This window comes from Xenopus tropicalis, chromosome 1 (genome assembly GCF_000004195.4).
Source record: "Xenopus tropicalis strain Nigerian chromosome 1, UCB_Xtro_10.0, whole genome shotgun sequence".
Classification (NCBI taxonomy): Eukaryota; Metazoa; Chordata; class Amphibia; order Anura; family Pipidae; genus Xenopus; species Xenopus tropicalis.
The window spans coordinates 187971628-187996789 of record NC_030677.2 but is presented as its reverse complement, the minus strand read 5'-3'; the positions used below and the strand labels follow the sequence as shown (position 1 = coordinate 187996789).

At 36.7% G+C, this 25162-nt stretch overlaps 1 protein-coding gene across 2 annotated transcripts in view; it reads right to left on the bottom strand.

The window, feature by feature from the left end:
- Positions 1-25162, bottom strand: part of adamts6 (ADAM metallopeptidase with thrombospondin type 1 motif 6) — a 160563-nt gene that overhangs the window by 48402 nt on the left and 86999 nt on the right. For both annotated transcript variants that reach the window (XM_002934207.5, XM_012967138.3), the window contains 5 exons: positions 24814-24960; positions 17722-17863; positions 14056-14163; positions 6660-6805; positions 5134-5197 (listed from right to left, as the gene is read on the bottom strand). In XM_002934207.5, coding sequence (XP_002934253.2) covers positions 5134-5197; positions 6660-6805; positions 14056-14163; positions 17722-17863; positions 24814-24960 — 607 coding nt within the window. The remainder of the gene's footprint in view (positions 1-5133; positions 5198-6659; positions 6806-14055; positions 14164-17721; positions 17864-24813; positions 24961-25162) is intronic.

Genomic DNA, 25162 nt, shown 5'->3' with positions numbered 1-25162 from the left:
AAAGCACAATCCGATGGCTTTATGCTATTATATGGTCATGAAACTCCTCTGTGACTTATAACACCCTTATATTTTTAGGCCTGGATTTGTGGCAAGGCCACACAGGCCCGGGCCTAGGGCAGCATAAATTCAGCTGCACATAAAATTTACTCACTGAGCACTGAGGACAGGACTTGCAGAAACCTCTGGGATATGTATATTCTTATATACATATGTACATGATTATCCTTGGATATTCATTAGTAAATGAGAACGTTTTACAATAGCTATTCCAGGGGTGTAACTACAAAAGATGCAGACACGGGGGGCTTAGGTCGGCTTCCTCTGTAGCGGGGCCTGCGGGAGACCTGAAATGCTTTCTCTGTAGTTATAGCACTGGGGTAGCTGTTTATCAGGGATACTTATGTACATAACTATAAGAGAATATACTTATTTACACGAATATAACCTTGGGCAACAATAACATAGCAACAGCAAAAACACAGGCTGAACGCTGAAGATAATACTTATTATATGAAATCAAGAGAACTGCCAAACCACTGTTTACAGACTAATGCTAAATTATGATGATAGTTTCTTGCAGCTCTATCTGTACTGGAGGATATGACAAATATAATACCTATTCAAATACTTTCATAATTATAGCCTATTTTTATTCAGTTTCCTACCACATCATGTGAAGGCCATAGAGTTTGGAAGGTGAAGCAAGAATTCCTCCCTTCATCCTACTGCACATTTTGAAAATATGTAAAACTAAAGAAAAGCCAAGTGGTGCCTGAACGTTGGTGAATTACACCAGAGCGTTATGTTCCCTCTGCAGAGCTTCTCAGTATGTATTATATTGGTAAACTTATTTGCAGTACGTCCCAGTAATCACTTATAGATAAACTTACAGATATAAATCTTCAGTTAGTTCTTAGTTACATTCTCTTCACTTTTTATGGTACTTACTACCTGAAGGCGCAGCTATGGAAGCCAAATGTGCTCCCAGCTATGGCCAGTCTGTAGCTGGGGAGGAGGAGAAAGGTGGCCAAGAACATAAAGAAATTTATCTTAAAGGAGAAGAAAAAGGCATTTTGCAGAATACTTTACCATACCTGCTGGTAGCTCAGATTACAGCAGAAAGGAGAGGGGGAGAGAGCAGAGATGAAAGGGGGAGAGAGGAGCAAACTGAGCAGATTTGTGCTTTGCCCTGAAGGATTCTTCTGATAGCAGGAAGTCTCACACAGAAGATGTTAACAGAATAAAAGGAAAGAAATGCGGTGTTTCTTTTCACCGAGGAGACCTTTCTGATAAAGCTTACTTAGTTTTTACCTTTCCTTCTCCTTTAAAGTAGCAAAGTATTTTAAAGTGTCACAAACAAACACATTTTGATGTATTTACAATTTAGCAGGGCACTATATCTTTGTTAAAGGGGTTTAGAAAGGTTTTGAATATAAATGAATTTGACATTTACTTCTATTTGCGATTAAAAAAGTATGACTTTTTAACTGAATTGTATTTGTGATCCAGTGGTGTTATAAGCACTGAGCATTCCAAAGATTTTTTGGAGGGGGCCCAACAAACAATGACTGCTACCCAGCCTGTGTCCCCCTCTCCCTATCTGCAGGTAGGAGAGTGGCTGTAAAGGGGAAATTTCTTTATATTTAGGAAGCATAACCTGCAGTCCAGGCCCCCTTTCCCCCAAATGCTTCACTTTATAGTTACACCAGTGTTGTGATGAGAAAAAACATGTAACTTATTTCTTTCGAAAACTACAGCAAGTTAATGGCTAGTGAATACTATCCACAGCTGTTATACTGATGGCACCCCAAAGGGTTAGTAGTTTCAGCTAAGAGGTATTTGTATAACAGAAACCTAAATTTAAGATGTAAGATACACAACAGTTTAAATTATAAATTGAGGGTTTTACAGAGAGCTTATCAAAATGATTTAAGTACCCCTCCTTTGTGGTCAGTTGAATACAAGAGAAGTGAAAGGATTAGCTTAATGTTATAGAAACACTGGGATATTTTACACAGTGACAGGTCACACAGTCACACCATGAGGCACAAATAGAAGATGTAAACATTAAAGGGACAATTTGGTTCATAGCTACTTCTCATTTTACATGGACAGAGGAACCTCGTTTGCCCAGTGATGTCCCCACATACCTACTGTGATCAGCAGATTACCAAGCAAGGCAAGCACCTAGTTATGTGAAAGTTGGGGACAAGCCCCATAAAATATAAATTGTGCTGGCTGAATTGCTCAGGTGTCAAATTAGTGATGCTAAGGAAATCAGACAGCTGTTCTGTTACAGATGGTCACAATGTGGTTGGTCACCCTTGGCATTTTACTCCTGAGAACGTGGTATATTAGTGCACCCATGCATACCCGATGATCATCTCTATTCCCAGCTGCAAGTAGAGACTTTCCACATTAGTTCTCAGTAGGACTGCAATTAGCACCTTGCTAACTGACATATATAGAGGGCATTTCTGACACCTGTTGGGTGAAAGTGAACACCACTAATCCCAGACAGTGCAAGAATTTTATAACTGGAGTGTAGAAAAGCAGAGCATAGGCCCAATTTGTTTCCCGGGAACAGCTGCTAATAATAAACTGGCATTTACATGCGTCAAAGTTAGTTTAGTAGATGCTTTCTAACTAATAAGCCTCTTTTTGCAAGAATGCACAACTTTGCAAAACACAAGAGCCGTGGCCTGAAGGAGTGAGGCAAGGGAGTGTAAAGGAAAGCACACACTACTTGTGCAAAGCTTACAAGCATGGGGGAGGAAAAACAGGTCAGCCCTCAAAAGAAAAATGAACTCTGAAAGATGTTTTTCTTTTGTTTATGAGAAGCTGAATGAGCAAGGAGTAATATCTTTTAGATTATTAGAAGGAGGATAAATGCTGACAGCATGCCGTAATGCTTTCAGAAACAGCCCCTCTAAGCAGCACATTTCTCATGCCCATGCTGTCATATTTTGACTTTGTTATTGCAACCATTAATCAACTGCAGTCCTGCTTGCCAGCGAGTTGGTAAAAGTGCCTCAGCATCTCTCTGTATAGCAGTGGGGAGGTTTCTATTGTTTCGCTAGCTATAATCTGGAAGGATGGCTTCACCTATTTAACTTAACTGTTAACCAGACAATAAAATATAAGGCTGGGAGTACCTGAACTCAATGAAACACTTATTTTTTTTTTATATTATTTTCTTCCTCCTGGAAAGTAAAGCTGAGACGAATATTGGCTTATTTTGCTAGAAACATGGCATAGGGTTGCAGTGCTAAATTCCACAGACATCAGCTGTGTTCCTCTTAAATTAAAGCAACCATCCATCATATTACCCTATAATTCTTTCCAGGTACCTCTAGTGCACCCCTTTATCCTTCTCTGTGCCCATGGTGTAACCCAGTTATCCCCAACCAGTGGCTCAGGAGCACCAACCCCTTGGATGTTGCTCCCAGTTGCCCCAAAGTAGGTGCTTATTTTTGAATTCTTGTCTTAAAGGCAAGGCTCCATAAAAACAAAGGGTACTGCCAAACAGAGTCTTCTATAGGCTGCCAGTCCACATAGGGGCTACCAAATAGCCAATCATAGTTCTTATTTGGCACCCCTGGAACTTTTTTCATTCTTGTGTTGCTCCCCAACACTTTTTCCATTTGAATGTGGCTCACGCATATAAAAGGTTGTGGATCCCTGGTGTAACTCATGTAGTGGCTGCAAACTGGCAACCTGCACTACAGGGCAACACATCACCCATACACAGTAAAAGCAATTAAGTAAGAGGACTTCAGTGGAGGAACCTGGATGATATGGTTGGGGGGGGGGGAGGCTTTTAAAGCAACTTAATTTGGATAAGGGTGCAGATTGTTGGAAGGCCCACACCAGTTGTATGGCATGAAAATAAGACAATATTTCTGTTCGTCTGCACTTCAACAATTTATCAGAGTCCTTAAGTTTATACGGGCCTGCATTATCAACAACTCCTAAAAGATATCCAATATAATAATAATAAAAGACGTTTCTGAAGAAATGTTATCCTTTAAATCAAGATCTTCATTATCAACAACAAAAAAACATTTTTGTTCAACATAAAGCATATTTTATCATTTAGTATACCATGTTTAGCTTGGTTCCTAAATCATTCTGATCAATGGGAGGTGAAAGAGAATAGCCAAGAGCCAATGAGAAACAAATTCAAGAGATTACACAAGGAAATGGCCACCAAAGTTTTAGGACCCTGGCCGGACACAAAGGTGCTGATTTATATATCGATATTTACTAAGCGCATAAATGTTTAAAAAGTCAAATGCAAAACTTGAAGAAGTCAATAGGAGTTGTCCTAGCAAAATGTAAGCAAGTTTTTTTTTAAGTTTTTTAGATTTTTTTTTGGAGACTTTGCAGACTCATTGAAAATGATGGGTAGAATGCAAAATTGCTGCATTTGAGTATTTTCATGGTTTAATTCATATTTTTTACATTCAAAATGTAAATAAATAAGCACACATTCAAGTTTGGCAAGTTTGGGAACAATTTGTTCAAATTAAATAAAACCCAGGGGACAGTCAAGAGTTAGCCATTCTGAGAGCATTCTGCATCCCTTTCTAATTAAACATATCTGTAATTTTGATTGAACGTTTTTATTAATTTAAACAGAGGTCCCTTTTACAACATATTCTATCAGTTTATGAGCAACTGTGAAGGCACGAAAAGGCATTTATTCAGGCTAATAATACAAGTTAAACTCTCTACAATAAACATATCAATACACACGAGAAACAGGCAGAGGAAAAGGATGGGCTCATAATACAAAGCCTTTTGAGGGAATGTATACATCACAGGCATGGCAAGGTTTAAATATCTGGCACTCACAGCATCTGAGGCCAAAACTAGGGGTATAAGGTATGTGCCTTGCACTAACCCCCCCCCCCTTATTGTTGCACCCTAGGCACGTGCCTCTTCTGCCTACCCCTAGTTCCGGTCCTGCATAATGTGCTGTGGTAAACAAGGTGTATTCTCAGTGCATTTTCCACAGATGCAATGCTCCCCACACTTGTGTAAAACAAAGAAATGACTTGCACCTCCAGTTGTATTTAGATCATACCAGCATGGAACAGAACCAATAGCTAATTGTCATTTACTTACATCTGTGTTGCATGAGCGGTACCGTTTTCTCTCTCCAAGGCAATATTTTCCTCCACCTGAAGGTCTAAAAAAAATCACTCTGTTTTACTACTGCATTGCATTCATTTTAAGTCCAAACTTATCCCAAAGCAGCATAACAAGACACATGAAAAAGTACTTAGAATCTTACTTGATCTCTTTTACAGCTATAGTCACAAAGAGACAAAATATCTGAAAGAGTAACATTGAAGTACAAGGGTTGACAAGAATCGTCAGATGTATATTATCCTCGCTGGAGTAAGTAAGCAGGTAGAAAATGTGCTTTTCTTTATTGGTTTGCAGCTGTATGACTACGTTTTATCCATAGCCATGGGTATTGTAGGGCTGGGAAAGGTCTACATAGGAAGGATAATACAGTTCACCGATTGGAAGCCCATGTGTGCATACCTAAATAAACATGGCTTGAGGGAAAGGATACTGTTAGTAAGTACTGTAAGTTGTTAAAACAGCTCAATAAAATTAAAGTCATACTGACAGGTTACTATTACTGATGTGGAATGTGTCACTATAATTGAGAACTGCCTGATCCCTTTTTCAAAAATAAGCCATCCCCAGTTCAGCATTGGTCAAAAGCAGCATAAAGTGTCTTTATTAGGCTGAAATTTTGTTTACATTTGTATTCCAGCCTATGGAAGGAACAAACTGCCCTCCAGACCAGTGTGACTATCTCCTTAACAGTAAGGCAGGGTGGGCTATATCTGACGAGTGGGCCTCTGGCTGGAATACCCTACTTGGGAATCATGCTAGAAAAAAGTGGGCTAAAATAACCCCGCTCTTGCTTCACTGGTACGCAGAGAAAGTATAGTGCTATCAACAGAAAACTAATGTATTAAAACAATATCTTCTCATGAAGACATAGACTTTGGTTGCCAAAACATCAATGGCCAATACAAATATTCTCATTCATTTACTGTACATCAGAAGCAAATGAATTGACAGTCTTGCTTTATCTAGCCTTTTCCAATCATTTTTTAAACAGAAAAAGTGCTTAAATCTATACATATGACAACACCATTTCTCCCTTGTGCAGTGGGTCTGTTCAATTACATGCACAATGCAGTTACAGTTGACTGAATTGCTTTAATACAAAATTCAATATGAGCGCTCAAATCTATGCACTTGCGCCAAAATACACACAGTGCATATATACTCTCTCTGACGGGATGCACTGAATCTTACCCCAGTTGTGCTAAATAACAACTCTAGTGATTAAATGAAAGGAAAGATCTGATTGGCTGCTACGGACAACTGCAAAGGTGCAATTTAGAGCCTATATTATAAAATCTGTCCATATTCCTATTTTAAAATTCTAGATATGGAAGTTATGCAGGAAATGTCTGAGAGGAGCATGGAAATTAGAACATATTAATGACTACTTAAATACACATATGAACATAGACATTTTTTGCACATATCTAAAAAAAACACATTTTCAAATAATATCAAATGGTACTTTCTGTTGGCTCTGGCTTACTTTAGCTACTTACGCTGGACTGTCACAGTGTCTTATGGATGAGGAGACACCCCCACCACAGGTCCTAGTGCACTCGCCCCATACTGACCACGGTCCCCAGTCTCCATCTATGCTCTTTGGCCAGGTTCCAAAAGGCACACAGTCTCCCTGATAGCACCACTATGAAGGATAAAATACAGAGATTGAGCTTAATAGATGAAGGTATGGTCCATTACGTACATAAAAGAGATAATATAAAGGATATCATATTGAAAGCCACCATACAACAGAAAAGAAAGCATATCTTTTGTTTATTGCAAATAATGAATACAGGACCCGTTATCCAAAAACGTGTAACACAGAAAGCTCTAAATTACAGGAAGGTCATCTCCCATAGACTCCATTGTAAATCAAATAATTCACATTTTTAAATGCTGCTTTTAATCTGTAATAATAAAACAGTACCTTGTATTGATTTCAATTTGAAAAGCCAACGTGACACTATATTTTTAATAAGATACACTTCTTAGGGAATTACGTAGACTGAAATCACAAAGGTGAATAATGCACATTATCTATTCTGCACAGCCAAAGAAACATCATTCTTGATATCTGTGATAAAGCCGGTCCTAAGGCGGATCCCAGGGTCCAATACAATGCTTTAGGTCATAATGCCAGATAATTAATGCAGAGTTGTTTACCCCATATTTAATGAATTGTATTTCCAATAAATAGATTGCAAAGCTCTGAACAGTTTAGTTCTAAAGACTAAGAAAGGTGTATGGGTATGGGTATATTGAAAAAGTCTACACTTGCATCATGGCCTGATCGGCGTCTTCTGCTATCGGGTGGGTCTATAAAGGTCTCCTTGTAATTCAACTCACTGCTAAAACAATCAGTGAACAAATCAGTCACTTGGTTGTCTTTTGAGTTTTCTTCGGTTGCCTAATGGATGTTGAAATAAGAGAGCCCTTTCATGTCTTCCTAACAAACCCATTCAGGAAAAAAAGATGTCTCAAGCACTGACGAGATTGATGCACAAAACAAGAATAGGCTTTCCAGGTTGCATACTGTAGGCAGAACAACTTCCACTCAATTAGTTATGTTCTAATTAAATTACGTCAGTTTACAGGGTGCACAGTGAAGCAATCGGTGGAAGACAAGTGGAGAGTTCGGGTGAAAGCCGGTCAGTGGGATCATAGCCAGATTCCCAGATGAAGCAGCTAAAAGATGCTAGGAAGAGAAAAGCTAGCATTCAGAAGACTGAGAACAAAGTAAAGAAAAGCAGAAGAAGAGGAAGCAGCAGCACTGAATGAAGAAAGAGAAAGCTATTACCACAAGACATCCCTCATTTCCCCAAGACATATTAAAATTAGGATGTAATTAATATGGTGGGGGTTCCTTTCTCTCTCCTTACAGAGACATCCAACAGAATTAGTCTTGGAAATGTTCTACTAAGAACAATTACAATCTGATCATGTTGTAAAACCATGTGAGACTAGGTATCTACTACGCATCTGCATCTACTAGTAGGTGGTTAGTAGGTGTCTATGGATTCATTTAATAATAGCACAGTATAATACTTTATACTTTGGTACTTTCTACCCAACAGAAAAGCATCACATTAGAAAAAGCAGGAAAATAAGCCCTCCCCCACACTACAACGCCCACAAAATATGTTCAGACATTTAATTCTGATAAGTGCATTTAGTCTTTATATTTCAGTTCTACGGAATATTGGAAAAAGACACCTTGTTGCTATAGCCTCACTGTAGTATACCTCTTTACTAGCCAAGAACAGAAAACAGCAGGAAGTTTAGAAAAGTATATATGAGCTACTGGAATCATACACTTTGGAACAAAGGTCTGGGTTGCTATTCAACATGCACTAGACCTTCATTTAAAGTACTCAGAGCTAAAACGACCCAAAAATACTGCTATAATTATAGTATTACAACATGGTCATAAAGTATGACGAGAGAGCTGTCTGACAAGCAGGAAGCAGATACAATCACATGACACCCAAATAATATGCATAAAAAGGACAAAAATTACTACATCTGTTTCAAAATTAAAATAAACCACAAAAACTAAACAGTCTTGCCCATTACACAGTAGGCAAGTGGGTCTTCAAACAGCCACCATTTTATTATAGCTGGAGAAGATGTGACTGTAGGTCACTGAGATGCTGGTGAATGGTTTTCACACTGGAAATGTATAATAAGTAACAAAGGCTCATTTCCTATCTTCGAATTCAGACTTTGCCCACCACTCAAATGCCAGTTTCCTTGTCGTCTCTAGCAGCTACCTTATTAATGACCCTTATTAATGACCCTTGGAAACAAGGAAGGGTGTAGTGGCTGAGAAGAACAACTCATTATTCACTTCTTTTTCTTAATATAAAGATAAAAGAATACATTGGCTCTCCGTTCAGCTAAGAAGGCAGAAAATCCTCATTTAATTTGTTCAACAACGATTCCACCAATGACCCAGAACTGTGCAAATTATATATCAGCATTAACAACAAATCCCATTACAAACACAGGAATATTTCTGTTAAAGCACAAAGGAAATATTCAGCCCTAATGGTGGTTTATATGTGGCGGAGAATGCAAAGTAAGTCATTCTTTTTATTTTTAGTCTTGTGACCCTCATTGCATTTCATCACCCAATTCAGAACGCAAGGCTTAGAGATGAATAAAAGGCTGGATTAAACTTCCAAAACTGCTAGCAGTCTTTTGTTGAGGTAAACTATAAATGACCTAGTGCTACCCACAAAAACCAAAGCTACATCCTTTAAAGTGAGTCATTTTCATCTTCAGTACATTTAGACCATGTTTGCCTTGTATATAAAGCAAATATTACATATTACTCAAGTCATTTTCCAAATTACATGTCATGTTGCTTATGTTGCTTTAGTATTATTAAAAAAACATACACAGCACACCTCTATTTTAAATTACAAGAAACCACTAAAAGGATTATACAAGCAAACAATTACGGTGCATAGATACATGACTTCCACCAAAAGACACTATTTTACTTATATAAACGCTGATTTCCTACATTTTTTTTAAATAGGTAAAATAAGTCAAAAAACCAAAAACACCCCGGTGTTTGAAAATAATCAGGAGGTGCAGCAGCCCTATTCAAGGACAGGGCCTCCTGGCACTGCCTAACTTGAGCGTCTATATGGCAAAAAGGATGATTGCACTTTGCACACTGTATGAGGCATTGTATCTGACTTCTTATATTTAATTATTTTGTGTTTCCTTACAGTATTTGTTTTATTTTTAACTACGTAAACTCTGTTTTTTGCATTGAATTTATATTGGACTAGATATAGTGCTGAATTTCAGGGATGACATTCCAAACAGCGTCGGACAGGGTCAGCGGGCGCTGGAAAAAAAACCTAGTGGGCCCACCGGCACGCTCCCCGACCCGCAGATTCCACTCTCCTGACGTGCCTAAGGTAAGAATAAAGTATGCACATTTTTTTTTAGGTTCTGGTCATTAATGAGGATGGAATATTAAAAACAGATATTTTCTCTGCTTCTCTTTTCTAGTTATCAGCCACAACATGTGAAACATTCTTTAAAACAAAACAAAACACATCAGCTAGTATTAGAACAAGAAGTGCAAGGATGCATGTTTTACGTATGTATATGAACTGTATTTAGCATTAGGGCTTTCTTTAAAAGCTTTGTCTGAATATTACAAATAACAGCAGATCAGTTTGGCCACGTAACTTCAATGTAAATCAGTTTGTTCTATTTGTAATTGCAAGCGCCATTTCCCATTTGATATCGATTGGTTACAGTTGTTTTTCTTTAGTCCTTAGGCACTTTTCCGACATTTCCTATAAAAACAAACTTTATCTACATAGCTTGTATACACAGTACAAATGTGTTGGAGAGTGCAGAGTGATCCTTGGGACTTCAGTCTATGCCTATTTTAAAGATGCTCCTATCAGAGTGGCGTATGTAAATGTATTATATTAGATGCTCTGAATGGTGATTTAATGCGGAGAGAGAAGAATCCCAAGTGTAACACCCTGCATGGCACTTATACTTTCATTAGGAATGAGCCTATGCTTGGCAGGTACAGAGTATGGAATGGAAAGGGCAGAACCTGAAATATCACTGGGATAAATCTTTCAGCCAACGTCTAGAGACCCTACTGTGTACATTATGCTGGCCAGACTTGTATTAATAAAATCAGACCAGATATGATCTCTGGGTACGTGGAGGTTGGCCTACAGATACAGATTAATATCCATATATTATGGATACAGGCCTGTTTAACAATATCTTCTGCTGGTATATAGTACATGTGCAATAGATACAGAGGAGTCTGATTCAGATCGTTCCCAAACAAATAAAACAATAGAAAGGCAGCCATGCTGTGTTCAACCCCTCATACTTATTCTGTCCATTCAGCCCATAGGCCAATTAGTCATACAGGTTACAATGCTTAATAAAGGTCTAGAACCAAAATTTGTAGTGTGTACCATCACTGACTAAATTAAATGTTGCTCTTAAAAACACTGCCTATTGTGCTGTTTTAGATCCTTACCCAATAATTCTAAATGTGATTGCTACGAGGTGGAGCACAGACACCATTAGGACCAACAGCTTACTACATTTCCAGTCAAGGTGAGCTGCATAGGATGGTAAAATTGCAAGATTATATATATAAAAGATATATACAATTAGTTGCAGGGCAATTCACTAAGATTCTTCTTTATAAACCTGTGAGATTTACACTAGTGAACAGATAAAGGCTATCTGTGTAAATGTGCTTAGAGTTTATGTCTGTACAAAATAAGTGAACATTTGGATACAATACAATTCCTTCTTGTCCCTGACAAAGCTATACTAAATGCATAACTTATACTAATACACTGTATATGGCACAGCAGCCTTGTGCATCTGCATTAATGCTACCCATATCAGCACATATACTGCCTGAGAATGAAATCACTTAGTAAAGAAAAACTGCTCTACTGGTTACAACACTATAGGGCTGAAAAATTGTTTTATTTGACAGTGTTAGCAAATGTAGACATGGAGTAAATAGGCAACCAAAGTTTATTGGTACCTGCGAATATGCATTGCTGCCCCCAATGGAGCAAGGACATGAGTTACTCACTTTTATGAACCATATGGAGAAAGACCCCCAGTTTATCTTCCTATTCCAATGAGAAATCTTCTGTATAAATTGTACTATTTCGTTTCACACTGACTAAGATCAACATTAACTATTTATTGCCCGACAATGAATTCAGCACACTTTCCAGACATTTCCCAAGTCAGCAAGCAAAAGCCGTTAAAGTGTTACTGGGTCAGAACTTGTGAATAAGGTAGTCAGCAGGGATTAATAAGCAATGACAGATCCCCAAGCGCTTCCATTATTGTTATTTAAACATCAGTTTTCATTGCAGAGCGCAATGTAATCTTTGCTGAGGCTAGCTTAGCTAATATTGCAGGAGTCAGAGCTAAGAGGAGATGACAGTAGGCATTGTCAGTGCAAATCCCCCCTAAGCACACTATTGAAGGCTTTGAATAAATGCTGCACTATTGTCAAAAATAGACTGCTGGCTTATTAACAACGACAACTTGCTGGTCCATAAAACAGGCTCAGACCTAACTGCTGTTGATCAAAATAGAAGCTGCATAACTTTTGCTACTGTACATCATCAGGATTTGTGATCAGTCTTTATTTAACAGTGCAAATATATTACATAAAGCACCACAGCTCTGCTACAGACCCCCTTCCAGGACCTCAACATTGTTAAAGCATCTGCACACCAACAAAAGCAATTTCTTTGGCATTACCCTTCCCTATTTAAATATTTTGAGTAGAAGGGGATACAGGTATAGGATCCATTATCCAAAAATCCCTTATCCAGAAAGCTTTGCATTCCTGGAAGACCATCTCCCATAGACTCCATTATAAGCAAATAATTATTATTTTTACAAATGATTTTCTTGTTCTCTGTAATAATAAAACAGTACCTTGTATTTGATCTCAACTAACATATAATTAATCCTTATTGGAGGCGAAACAATCCTATTGGGTTTAATTTTTGAATAATTTATTATTAGACTTAAAGGGATACTGACACCAAAAATCATAATGCTTTTTAAACCTCTCATTGCTATATTATTGTATTAGCTTTCTCATTTCAGTGTAAAACTACTTGGCTATTACACTTATATTTCCTGTACTATCCCCTATTTAACTGCCTGAGGGCGCCGCCATGTTTGTGCTGCAAAAGTCGGTTGGTGTTTAAAGCAAGACTTTTTTCTGTCAAATATCTACAGTAGGTCGCAAAATTGACCTCTTACAGCTAAGAGTTAAAGGCTGTGGTTTCTCAGAGCAGCATGCAGGACATTGTTCTGGGCTGTGTCCGGCATTAAAGTATGTGGGAGCGGGGAGACAACACAGGTCGCACAGGCACGAGCAGATAATAAACAGCATGATTAATAGACAGCAAACTCACAGTTCAGATGTGAGGAGGAACAGATCACTTGTTTAGGTAATGCACAGACTGCCTAGAAGTAAGGGGGGGAAAAAAAGCAGGTCCTGCCTATGTCATGTGATGTCAGTGAAGAGATAGATAACAGACAGGGAAAGAAGTGGCAGTCGGGCTGTAAAACAGTCGGGATCAATCTTCAAGGTACTGGCAAAAGCAAAAGTTTAAACAAAAAATGGTCAGCATGACCTATAGCTAACTTTTGATGCACATTATTATTTTGAAAAGTCATTTTTTTGTGTCAGTATCACTTTAAGGTATAAAAGATCCAAACTATGGACACATCCCTTATCTGAAAAACCCCAGGTCCTGAATATTCTGGATAACGGGTCCCATACCTGTATTTTATCTCAGGAGGCTAAGAACACACCACAGGATGAAAACAGCAAATAAAGTATCTCCATAGTCAAATAATATAAGGATATTAAAAGTGACTTCTAATATCATATTTTACAACAGGGGGTACTTTATTATAAATGTAGAGGACTGATAAATAAGTTACCCTTTATGTTTGCAGGCAGTCCCCTTAAGTTTATAGACAGACCGAGTTTAGCCCCTAAATCACAGTTAGGAGGGGTAAAGGGTTTCCAGATCATGTTTAAAGAAAATGATTCCCCCAGATTGAATACCTAACCAACAGATATAGATTAAAGGAGAACAATACCCCCCGGGCTATAAAAGCCCCCTTAACTAGCACTGCCTTGACCCCCCTCACCTCTCCCTTATTGCATAGTTTCTAACTTTTAAGTTTTGTGCATTACCAAAGGCTGATATTGGATGGGTGAGGAATGGGACTGTGGCATTCCTACAACTTCCTTGTGTTCTTAAACTAGTTGTTTAAAAGCATTAAATGGTATTTACAATGTAACAATAAAAAAATATATAGACTTGCCCCTTTTTCGATGCTCCCTGTCTGACAGAGGGTTCCTTCAGCAGCAGGAATACTGTTGGTAACACATCGGTTACTTTTACTAAGACACCAGAGCTCTCTACACACTTCCTAGGAAAGAAGGCAGAAGCAAGTTGATCAGAATAACGTACAGATACAAACTTAGACTGAATCACCATAAAGACTATAATTTATTTCACTGTTAACTTCAAGTTTGCTTACTGGCAGCTCTTCCAAGTCAAAACCAGATCAGGTTGAAACGGTAGATAATAGAGTGCAGGTTTTTGCTAGATTCTTGACATCAGAATTCCACCAGCAATAGAACAGAATACATAGAACTATTTGGTGAATTGTCCTGAGTTAACTTAAGCTTTAATGTTTATTTTAAGACCGGTATAACCTACTGTGAGTACAATGTGAACTGCTTCTTTAAAAGCAAGTACTTGTTAAGGCTCACAGTTACCAACACATCATAATATCCAGTAAATTCAGAATCAAGTTGTCTTACAGGTCACAACGTCTTGACCTGTTGGTTAACTATGTGGTAATCTGAGAAACTTCAGAAGCAGCCTTTGAAAGCGTTTTAATAGTTTTTAGCCGGGGAGGCTGGCAAGGACGCTTAGTGCACTACGTTTTCACGTTATATTGTTCTGTACTTACCTCTATTAGAACTATTTTATTTTTTAGATATTGTAACTATCTAGTTTCCACTGGCACCCCATCAAATAAATACTCAGAATAAACATAGGTAGACAGTATCCTTACTGAAAAGCAATTAAAATGCAAGGAAGAAAAATGCGCATACACTAAATTATTGTGCAGTATAAATCACATTGCTTCCTGACATTTAGAGGATGACTCTTTCAGCATCACTGCAGGAGGCTAAAAGTACTGAGAAAAAAAAAATGTCTGCCAGGTGTTCAGAACTGCCTTGTCAAGACTGACATTAATTATAAGCAGAAACAGCTACATGGATGACATAAACTAGTCAACATTATATGCTAATATATAAAGAAACAAAATACTTCAAAAAAGATTTTTTCTTGCAGCCCAAGCAAATCAAAATTGTGTTATTTGAAAGTGACAAAACAAATTGAGTCATGCATGCAATGGTAACTTTACTATCAAGTAATTATAAACAAGGGAGAAGAAAGTAAAAGAGAGGGGGGTAATTATAATGCCTACAAGCTCTGGTGCCCTGAAGGAAATATTAAAACCCTTGCAACCTTTGTTCTGTCACCGACAGTTTGTAAAGCTGACTGTACTCTCATTATGCTATCAGTAACATCTTTAAACATCTGTTATCAATATGACTGCCTAAAGCCATCTCACAAAAAAGTGACCCACAAAGGTCAATAAAGCATACTTGGGTTTTTTTTCCCAGAGATAAAATGATCAAGCAGCACAAATCCAGAAAAGTTTCTCCTTTGGAACATGCTAAAATTTACACAGAAAGTTAGAGAACTATGCTTGGGTTTTCAATCTGTTTATACATCTGTTCACAAATAGCAAAAATGAAACATAGGGCAATACATTTAAACACATCTTGGGAGAAAAGGAAATGTGAATTGCGCTGCACTGAATGTGCATTTGAGTATTATATATAATAGAATTTCAGCTGCAAGACTAGCAACTTGGATACAGAACAGCATTCTGATTTGTTCTGCAGTCAATATTTGAAGTTTGACATGGAAAAAACGTGAGGAATCTCCCAGAGAAGACAGACCCTCGCTTTCGACGAGAACCCCAAAAATACTTTTTTTTACATGGATGAAGATAAATTTCCACATCAAGTAATTGTGTGGGTTACTTCCAAGACAAGTGCGTGTGATTGAGACATTTCACCAATGGAGATTTATGTTTATCCCAGTGAAAATATTTTTGGGTGTCAAAGAGGAAAGGAAATATTCCAAGGGCAACAAGAGCTCTACAATATTTATTTTTCCATGAAGAGATTGTTTTAAGTCCTTCGAGAAGTGCTCACTAATTTTCACTAATGTTTCCTCTTTGATTCATAGAGTAAAACTCTCTTGGAGTCAATGAAAAAGAATGAAGACAGTTCAAAAATATTTTTGCTTTTCAATATATAATGCCCACCTTGATGAAGGAATATGCCATTTACTTTTCATATAGTATATTTCATTTTTTTCATACAGTATATTTTTTTAATTATGCAATCATCTGTAGGTCCCATCAACATCCCTCTTTCTCTCTGTAACTCTCTCTTTCTTTCTATCTGAATTTAAGGTCAGTTCTGTAGGAAATATATTAGTTCTAAGTATCATTATATAGAATGCAGTATATTTCTCAATCTTTTCATTCTCAGAATTTGCTATACTACCTTTTGCCTTTGTCTTTCTATTCCAATAATTACAAGCATAAATACTGGGAGCACAGGGGGTTAATTGTAAATTCACTGTAGCAAAAAATTCCCTTCATAGGGAGGGCCTGTAGCAAATTTTGCACTGGGGCCCAACTTGTTAATCCACCAAATTCCAAAATTCTCCATTAACTACATCTGCTCAATGAAATTGGTAGAGCAAGAAACCATTCCCAGTTTTTAAAGTATGTGGTGTTACCAGAATGGCTCTATGCTGGTAGTGACTAAGAGTTCTCCACCACTGTAACGAGTAAAGCTGCAACTAACCCAACTAAGTACTAGGAACTTGATGAACCAAACAACAGTAGGGGAGCAACTAGGCAAAAACCCATTAACTACAATGCTCAGAAGAAAAACAACATTTATCGTTTAAAAAAAAAAAAAATCTTCATTATTGCCTTATTTTCTGTTGCCGTGTCAAGTCAAAATCTATGTTAATGGCAGAACATGTATATATGTTATACTTTTTTTTTTAGTATATTTTAGATAGGGATCTTTAGCAGTTTTTCATATGTGAATTTTGAAGTTTTTCTTTTAATTCGAATTTGAAACTTTATCAGACTCAAATGTTTATTTATTAAAAAAAATTGAATATAAAAAACTTGAATACTTTGAGAATTGTTATTCTTCTCACCATTTTCAATGGGTATACAAACTCTCAAAAAACTTCTCAAAAATCTGAAAAAATTGAATTGGAAGAAAAAAAGCATATATTTTGCCTAGAAAAACTCCCAATAACATTTACATGAACTTGCAAGCTTTTAGATGCTGAAGTTTTACATTTGAGTTTGAATTTTTTGTGCTTAATAAATGATAAATGTTCGAGTTTTGGAAACAATAATTCAAATAAAGGAGTTTTTGAGCAAAACAATTTGAATTGGAGCGCTGAAAATCACCCTCAAAGCTTATAATTCTAATTAGCAAGACATTACTGAATGGGGCAATTTGACAATTTTGCAACATTTCTGCCCAGAATTCTCACATAACCATGCAAGATTTTCAAATATATAAAAAAAAATTGATAATAAATTGTATATCGGTTCGGGATTCGGCCACATCCTGCTAGGTGGGTTTGGCCGAACCAAAAAAAGTAATATATATATATATATATATATATATATATATATATATATATATATATATATATACTTTGCATATTATAAAACAATTATGGTTCGACGTGTTAGTTTTAAAAGGCCTGTACCTTGTAAAACTAACATGTTTAACCCAAAATGTTTCTGAAAAGCAGACAACTTCCATACAGTGGTATAATGATCAAAACCTCTTACCCCGTATTTACATTGGCGTGATGTTGCTCCGTACTGAAAGCGGCATTGTTCATCTGCATCATAAACCTGACCTGGAGCAACAGCAGGGTATACGAAATCTCGCTTTGGAGGTTCATTGTCAAGGCAAGTACCGCGGCCTGAGCTGTTAAGTAAGAAGACTAAGGGTCATAAAGCGACATAATCAGTGTCACATAAATGACTGACAAGAATATTCTTGTGTGTCGGAGAAGAATTACATAGACAAACAAGGTGTTACCGTTGTCAAAACAGTCTCCAATAGGTATTTTCATACTAACCGACTAGACCAATATTTTTAACACTGAGAACTGTTTGGAAAACAAATAGGCATTATTTTAAATTAATGTCTATGAAGATTTTCATTCATCCAGGTCATGGTATATCTAGTATAAATAAATTTAAAGCAACTGGACTTGTTTGGTAATCATTGAAGACGTTTCACTACTCATCCGAGCAGCTTCTTCAGTTCAACTCAGTTGCTTTAAATTTATTTATACTAGATATATATATATATATATATATATTATTTTTTTTTCTTAATGCAAAATTTTGCACCAGAACAATTTTGAGGGATTGTGTACAGTGCCTTGTACCTGGTATAGGTGCAACCTGCAGATCTGGGCAATGTAAGTGCATGTAAGGGCATGTTAATGCAAGCAAATTTTATGTCAATCAGTGGCACCGACATAACTAAATTCATGAACTAGCATTCAGATGTTTAGAATCATCCAGAAATGTTCAAGTTCTTGAGAGAAAAGTATAATTTACCAAGGTTGCATTACATAGATGGGAACTTTACATCAATACATAACATTATTGATATAACTGTTCCATTCATAAAATGTTACATTCATCAAAGAATCCTCCATTTTCAGTATTTCTAGTTTTGTATAACTGGCGTTTTACCTGCCAGTTTTTGAAAGTATATAGGTAAAATTTCAACTAACACCATCTGTAGTACATTCCAGATGTACAACTGACTTGTAGGGTTCCCCATCCCCTCCACTAAAAAATCTTTAGAAAGGCCTAACATTAGGCATTTTCTTAAAGGGGACCTGTCACCCTAATTCCAAATCCTTTTGTATCATGTTAGTTTAGCAAAATAAACTTTACATACACTATAGAAATTATTCAATTTCTTTTTCTTTCAGTCTTGGAATTAACACAGCAAGCAGGCATCCGCCATTTTGTGTACACTGTTCAGGCAAGCTTTGTTTCACCCCAAGAAATGCCACCCAATGGCTATTCACTTCCAGCATTTATTCAAGTGCTAATTCTAAAACAGATCTATGGTTTAAATAATACTGTATGTTCTACCTCTGTTCCTCTGACCTAACAATATTAAGCTCTGTTTTAAGTCTTTTAGTGTTCAAACACAAATTTATATCATTTTTTAATCGTAAAATATTTTGCACAAATATTTAATGACTGATTCACAGTGGCTCTTGTTACTGGGGTGAATATATCATTCAATATACCTTAATTTTAATGTCTGTACATTAAAGGGGTGATTTATCGATTCAAGTTTTTTTTTTTCTAAAACTCCCAAAATTCAAATCATGGTTTAAATCTTGAATTTCTGATATTTACAAAGTGCAAAAAATCGAATGTAAAACTTTGCCATTTAAAATATGCGAATTTATGTAGAAGTTTTTCTATTCAAATGAGTTTTCCATATTAATAAATAAGCAAGAATTCAAGTTTTTGTTTTTTTTTTTAATTTAGAGTTTATTAGAATTAGAAAAAACTCTCCAATTCACAAACTGGAAAACTGATAAATAAGCGCATAAAACTCATCATACTCTATAATATTACCTCAATGCTGAGCAATGTTATTTACAGAGTACTGAACTTGCTTCTGAGAATATCTTACATGCCATGCAAGCAGTACAAATGTCTAGCAGATATTACATGCAGACCCTCCATCCATATTGACTGAATCGTTTGCTACTAGGCATAATTAAGGATTAGTCTCTTGTATCTGAAATGTCAGCTGGGCCAATTCTGATTCCAATTCTGGACCAATTGATGTTGCGCATTAGTACATTATTCTGATTGGTTTAAAATAGTTTAACATGCAAAGTTGGTATAACATCTTTTTCAACTGTCTTCCTGTCTGTGTGTTTAATCTAATCCTGCTATTCTCCAGTGAGTAGTACAGAAATTATATGAAAAATTGGGGAAACATTTATGGGTAAACATCTGTTTTCTCAAACTAAATTTATTAATGACATAATTCTGGGACATTTTCTTTAAAACACTGAAACGGTTTGTATATGTTTCTATTCTTTAAAAAAAATACTTGTTCGGTTGTGCTTTTATGTTCCGGTTTTATAACTGTCCAGATAAAATATCCCAGTCAATCTCTTAAAGTCTTGGTTTCAAACTAAATTTGTTTCTTTTTTTTCATTTTGGCCTTTTGCAGATGTAACCATTAAAATGACTTGGGTAGACCTTGCTGTTTTACAAGGGAAACTGTCAAAAAGGTATATGATATTCATTTATAACAAAGTCTTCCTGCTTTTAAGACAACTGTCGACTTTGCTCTGTTGAACTCTGCTGATATAGACATAAAGAGGCAGCATATTCCTTGTTTAATATGAGTTTAAAAAACAGGGTATGTGCTGAGCATATTGCTTGCCTAATTTTAATCATAGAAGATCTTCAGCTTTTGTTATTTCTTGAGTTAAACAGGGAAACTGAAGCTACTCCATGTTTGGTCCTTGTGAGGTACATATTGAGATCTAAACACCATTTCAATACATGGCTGACTATCACAGGGTGAACTTGTCTCTGGCCCATCAGGCTAACACACCTTCAGGGATATATATCTATACATCTCTATCTATCTATACATATTAATATGTAATGTTTTACTTGTTCAACTCTCGCAAACTGCTCAGTCAAACTGTGAATCCCAGGCTGAGAGTAGAAGCACTTGGTAGCATTAGGAAGTATGTCACCTATTAATTGAACTAAAAGTGTAGCACTGAGCAAGCAGATGTGCAGGACAGTGTGGCTAATGTTTTTCCAGGTTTGTATATTACTTGATATATATCTATCATATTTCAGTCTCTAATTCAAACCACTGACTGGTTGCTAAGGTAGACATACTTAAAGGAACTTTAAAGGTAAAAAACTAATTTACCACAACAGAGGTTGATTAAAATTAATTTAAAGGATATTAATGGTTCTGGTGCATTATATAGAAATATGTGCATATGGTCAATATAGGCTTTGGATGTAATTCTAGACTATGGCTAATGTCACACAGGGGTCAATCACCTTTCTGCCTCCCATGGAGTTTAATGCGCTACACGGAGCTACAAGTGTGAGCATTTTTCCAGTTTTGGGCAGAAGATCCATGTGGCTCCCACTAAAGTCAGCTATTGTTATTGAGGTGGTACTTTCTTCCTAATTAAACAAGGAAACTGGGAAACAATGCGTATTGATTTTAAAGGGTCATTACAACTTGAATTTTTTTGCAGTATTTTATTAGCACATAGTTTAATTGCAGCTTTCTGTACAGAATATTAGAAACTGTGGAGTTCATTTCCAACCCCTGCTTGGCTAGACGTGCCACCAAATGACATCTGACTGTATCTTCTTGTTATTAGGCCACGCCCCATTCTTGCCCCTTATACAATACAAGGCCTACAATAGATAATTACGTTTTTGACCAGTCTGAAAGGCAATGGCAGCTTAATAACATTTAAAGTGCCAACCAATCCAGTAAAGCTATCTTAAGAATTAGGAGGGAAAGGACGCAAAAGGAAAATAATTAGTAAAGTGACTAGTTAATGTCACATTTAGTTCTTGCATGAAAGTCAACAATGTAATGTATAATGTAATAGAAAACTGACCACAAGGTGGAGGTTGGACAACAAACATGCTATCATTGCCCCTATCTGCAAAAAAATGGAGGTCTTAAAAGGTTTGTTCTGAGTATTCTGAGACAATGTGCAATTGGTCCTAATTTTTTTATTTGTGGTTTTTGACTTATTTAGATTTTTGTTTAGAAGCCCTCCAGTAAGGAATTTTAGCAGCTATCTGGTTACTAGGATCCAAATTACCCTAGCACCAAGGCAGTGGTATAAATGAGAGAAAGGTATATGAATATTAGAGGGACTGAATAGCAAGAGAAGTAATAAAATCTAACAATAACAATAAAATTGTAGAGCAATAGTTTTTTTTGGCTGATGGGGTCAACCACCCCCATTTAAAAGCTGAAAAGAGAAAAGTAAGGCAAATAATTCAAAAACTACACAAAAAGACAAATGAAAAAGTTGCTAAGAACTATTCATACAATCCTAAAAGTTAACTTAAAGGTGGACCAACCATTTAAATATTTACTGAATTTGGTTCATGACCAATATACTTGCAGAAAATCATGTTTTCTTCTTGATTTAAATCTGCCAAAATAAATCCAACAAAATCAGCTACTTTCTACTTTTTTGGATCACCAGCCAGAAAATTAATCAGGCTATGCCCTTTAGTCAACCAGATTTTTGGCACTATTATTATTATAACAAAGCAGCAATTCATCCCCTTGTCTGGAGAAAGGGGGGCATTTGCTGACATCCACTTTATGCTTCCTGGGCCTAGCTACCTGGGCAAACCTAGCTGTGTAGTCCTAGAGGTGCCAAGGTGCTCCACACTTGATAGGCAGAACTGGCAAGGAGGGGGAGCCCAGCCCGGGCCCCTTGGGAATGGACCTGCACATTCCTTGGAAATAAAAACAAGCCCTACCTCCTGTGGCATGACAGAAGAAACTGCCAGTAGGAGGAGAGGATCCTGTAGATACTAGGGGAAGAAGGAGCTACCTAGGTTTCCAAGGTTAACCCCAGATGTTTGCACTGACAGGATGGGCCGCCCCGGGAAAAATATTTTACTGAAGTTGGTTCATGCAATTACAAATCATTTTTTTTAATGTGGTGTTAAAATACAATGGATTCCAAGTATGTTTCCAATAATACTTGCATAAAATCATGTTTTCTTCTTGATTTAGATCTGCCAAAATAAATCCAACAAAATCAGCTACTTTCTACTTTTTTGGATCACCAGCCAGAAAATTAATCAGGCTATGCCCTTTAGTCAACCAGATTTTTGGCACTATTATTATTATTATTATTTTCACAAAGACAGCCAGCTACTAAAGCACAAAACCATTTTGAACCAGAACGTGGACTAGAAATGTGTTTTTTACTGTTTAACAGTGAATACAATATATGAATTAAGTATCATCAATCTACTCAGTAAACACCTATGATTACTTTCTCATGGGATAGAAGTGTTCTGGAACTGCTCTGGTTAGTTGTCCTCATACACCTCAGGAGCATTAAGTCAAATGACTTGACAAAGAACACGTTAATAGCCCAGGGGGTTGAAGCCAAGTTAATGATGGTTTCTTGAAAAAATGTTCCATAGTACCCATTATATAAAAGTTAATTCTAAAACAGAAACAATTTAAAACATATATTGGAAAGACTAAAAGCAAGAGAAGCGCAAAAACTTTAAAGGTACATTATACCTTATTTTTCCCTTTGAATTTGTGCAATAAGTATATTAAGGGCTGAAGCAGTGATTATTTCGCTCTTGTTTTATTTTCCCTATGAGGGTGCTCACCTTGCCACTTTAGTCTTATCACTAGCCATAAACTTCTCCCATAACTGCATGTGCCATATTCTGCTCAGAATAGCTTATAGCTCACAAAGCGTAGTTGGCCGGAACACATGAGCTGACAATATCAGGGAGCAGGGTGAGCCAAGCAGTGCTGCAGCTAGAATACTCTACAATAGAGAAATTATTGGCTTGGTCTGTACGGAGAGATACCATAACTCTAAGCTGACATGCATATTCCTCTGTACTAAGCATAATTCAGTAGTGAATTTCAAATGTACAGAGGCCCTTATATCATGGCATATAACATGGTTAGATTTGGTTAGATTTGGCATCTGATTATGAAATATTTATCATTAAGTGATGCATTAAATCCATTGTTTTAGGATTTGGATGTTTCCTAAACCTAATCCAAACTCCAATTTGGATTTAAAAAACAAAAATAATTTCTTTGTTTGACCAAAAGTCACATAAGGTTTTGGATTCAGTACAGGTATGGGATCCGTTATCCGGAAACCCATTATCCAGAAGGTTCCGAATTACAGAAAGGCCATCTCCCATAGACTCTATTATAAGCAAATAATTCTAATTTTGAAAAATAATTTTTCTTTTTCTTTGTAATATTAAAACAGTACCCTGTATCCCTGATCCCAACTAAGATATAATTAATCCTTATTGGAGCCAAAACAATCCTATTGGGTTTATTCAATATTTAAATGACTTTTAGCAGACTTAAGGTATGGAGATCCAAATTATGGAAGGATCCCCAGGTCCCGAGCATTCTGGATAATAGGTCCCCCATACCTGTACAGCCAGGAACTTGCATTTGTCCAAATCTGAATCCTGTTACAAAAAGACTCAGATTCAGACAAATCCCGAACTAAATCCAGTGCATCCCTAATAAAATGAATGCCAGGGGTTATAGACTTTTCTTTCCTGTATAGTGTTCATTCTAAATACCTGTGAAAACAGCACAAACTATATCCAGATGGCCCCCACTGGCAACTGGGTTTGAGTGAATCTCCTCTAAAGAGACACCGAAAAGAAAAACCCTTGCACACTGCAGAGAAAGGGCCTCACTCCAACACAGACATGTCTCTCAGACAGAGATAAGGATACTCAGCTGATCGCAGTTAATGATTCTCAGATGAGTTTGAAATAAGAACCACTAATTAATACAAATGTTTCAAAGATCTGTATTGAGTTCTACAGGTTGCAATGCATCATTCCCCAGTTCCATCATTGCAGCATTATAAAATTTAAGCTATTCCAGCGTTAATGTACGTTTTTGGTCAGCAAAGAAATGTGTTGTTAATCAGAAAAAGCAGTTTACTTACTACTACAGCAGCTTGTCAAAACAATCTGCTTCTGATATTTGGTACGACTGTTTAACTGTATAAATAACCATTTTCCAGACACAATAATTAAAACATGAACATGTAGGCATGTACGTACTCAAGGAAGCTGGTGATGTAGTCCCTGCTACAAGCCGACCAGGAGAAAGGGTTTGTGTTAGATGTAATGTGTGCTGCCATTAGCTTAGCAGCCTCGTGGCCTTTTGTCCCACATGAGTTTCCAATTCCATCGTGGTTCATACCAAAACTGGTGAAAAGAAGATATAAAGGTAAAATGTAAACAGCATAGCAAGTGACCATTTGTTTTATTAAAAACAATATATGTGATGACTTTCCATTTATAGTGCACTTCAGATATACAGGTTCTAGTCTTTCCTAAGACCATCGGAAATATGTGTTTTTCGATGGTCTTAGGCGACCCCTGTGAAAGAGTCATTCGACCCCCAAAG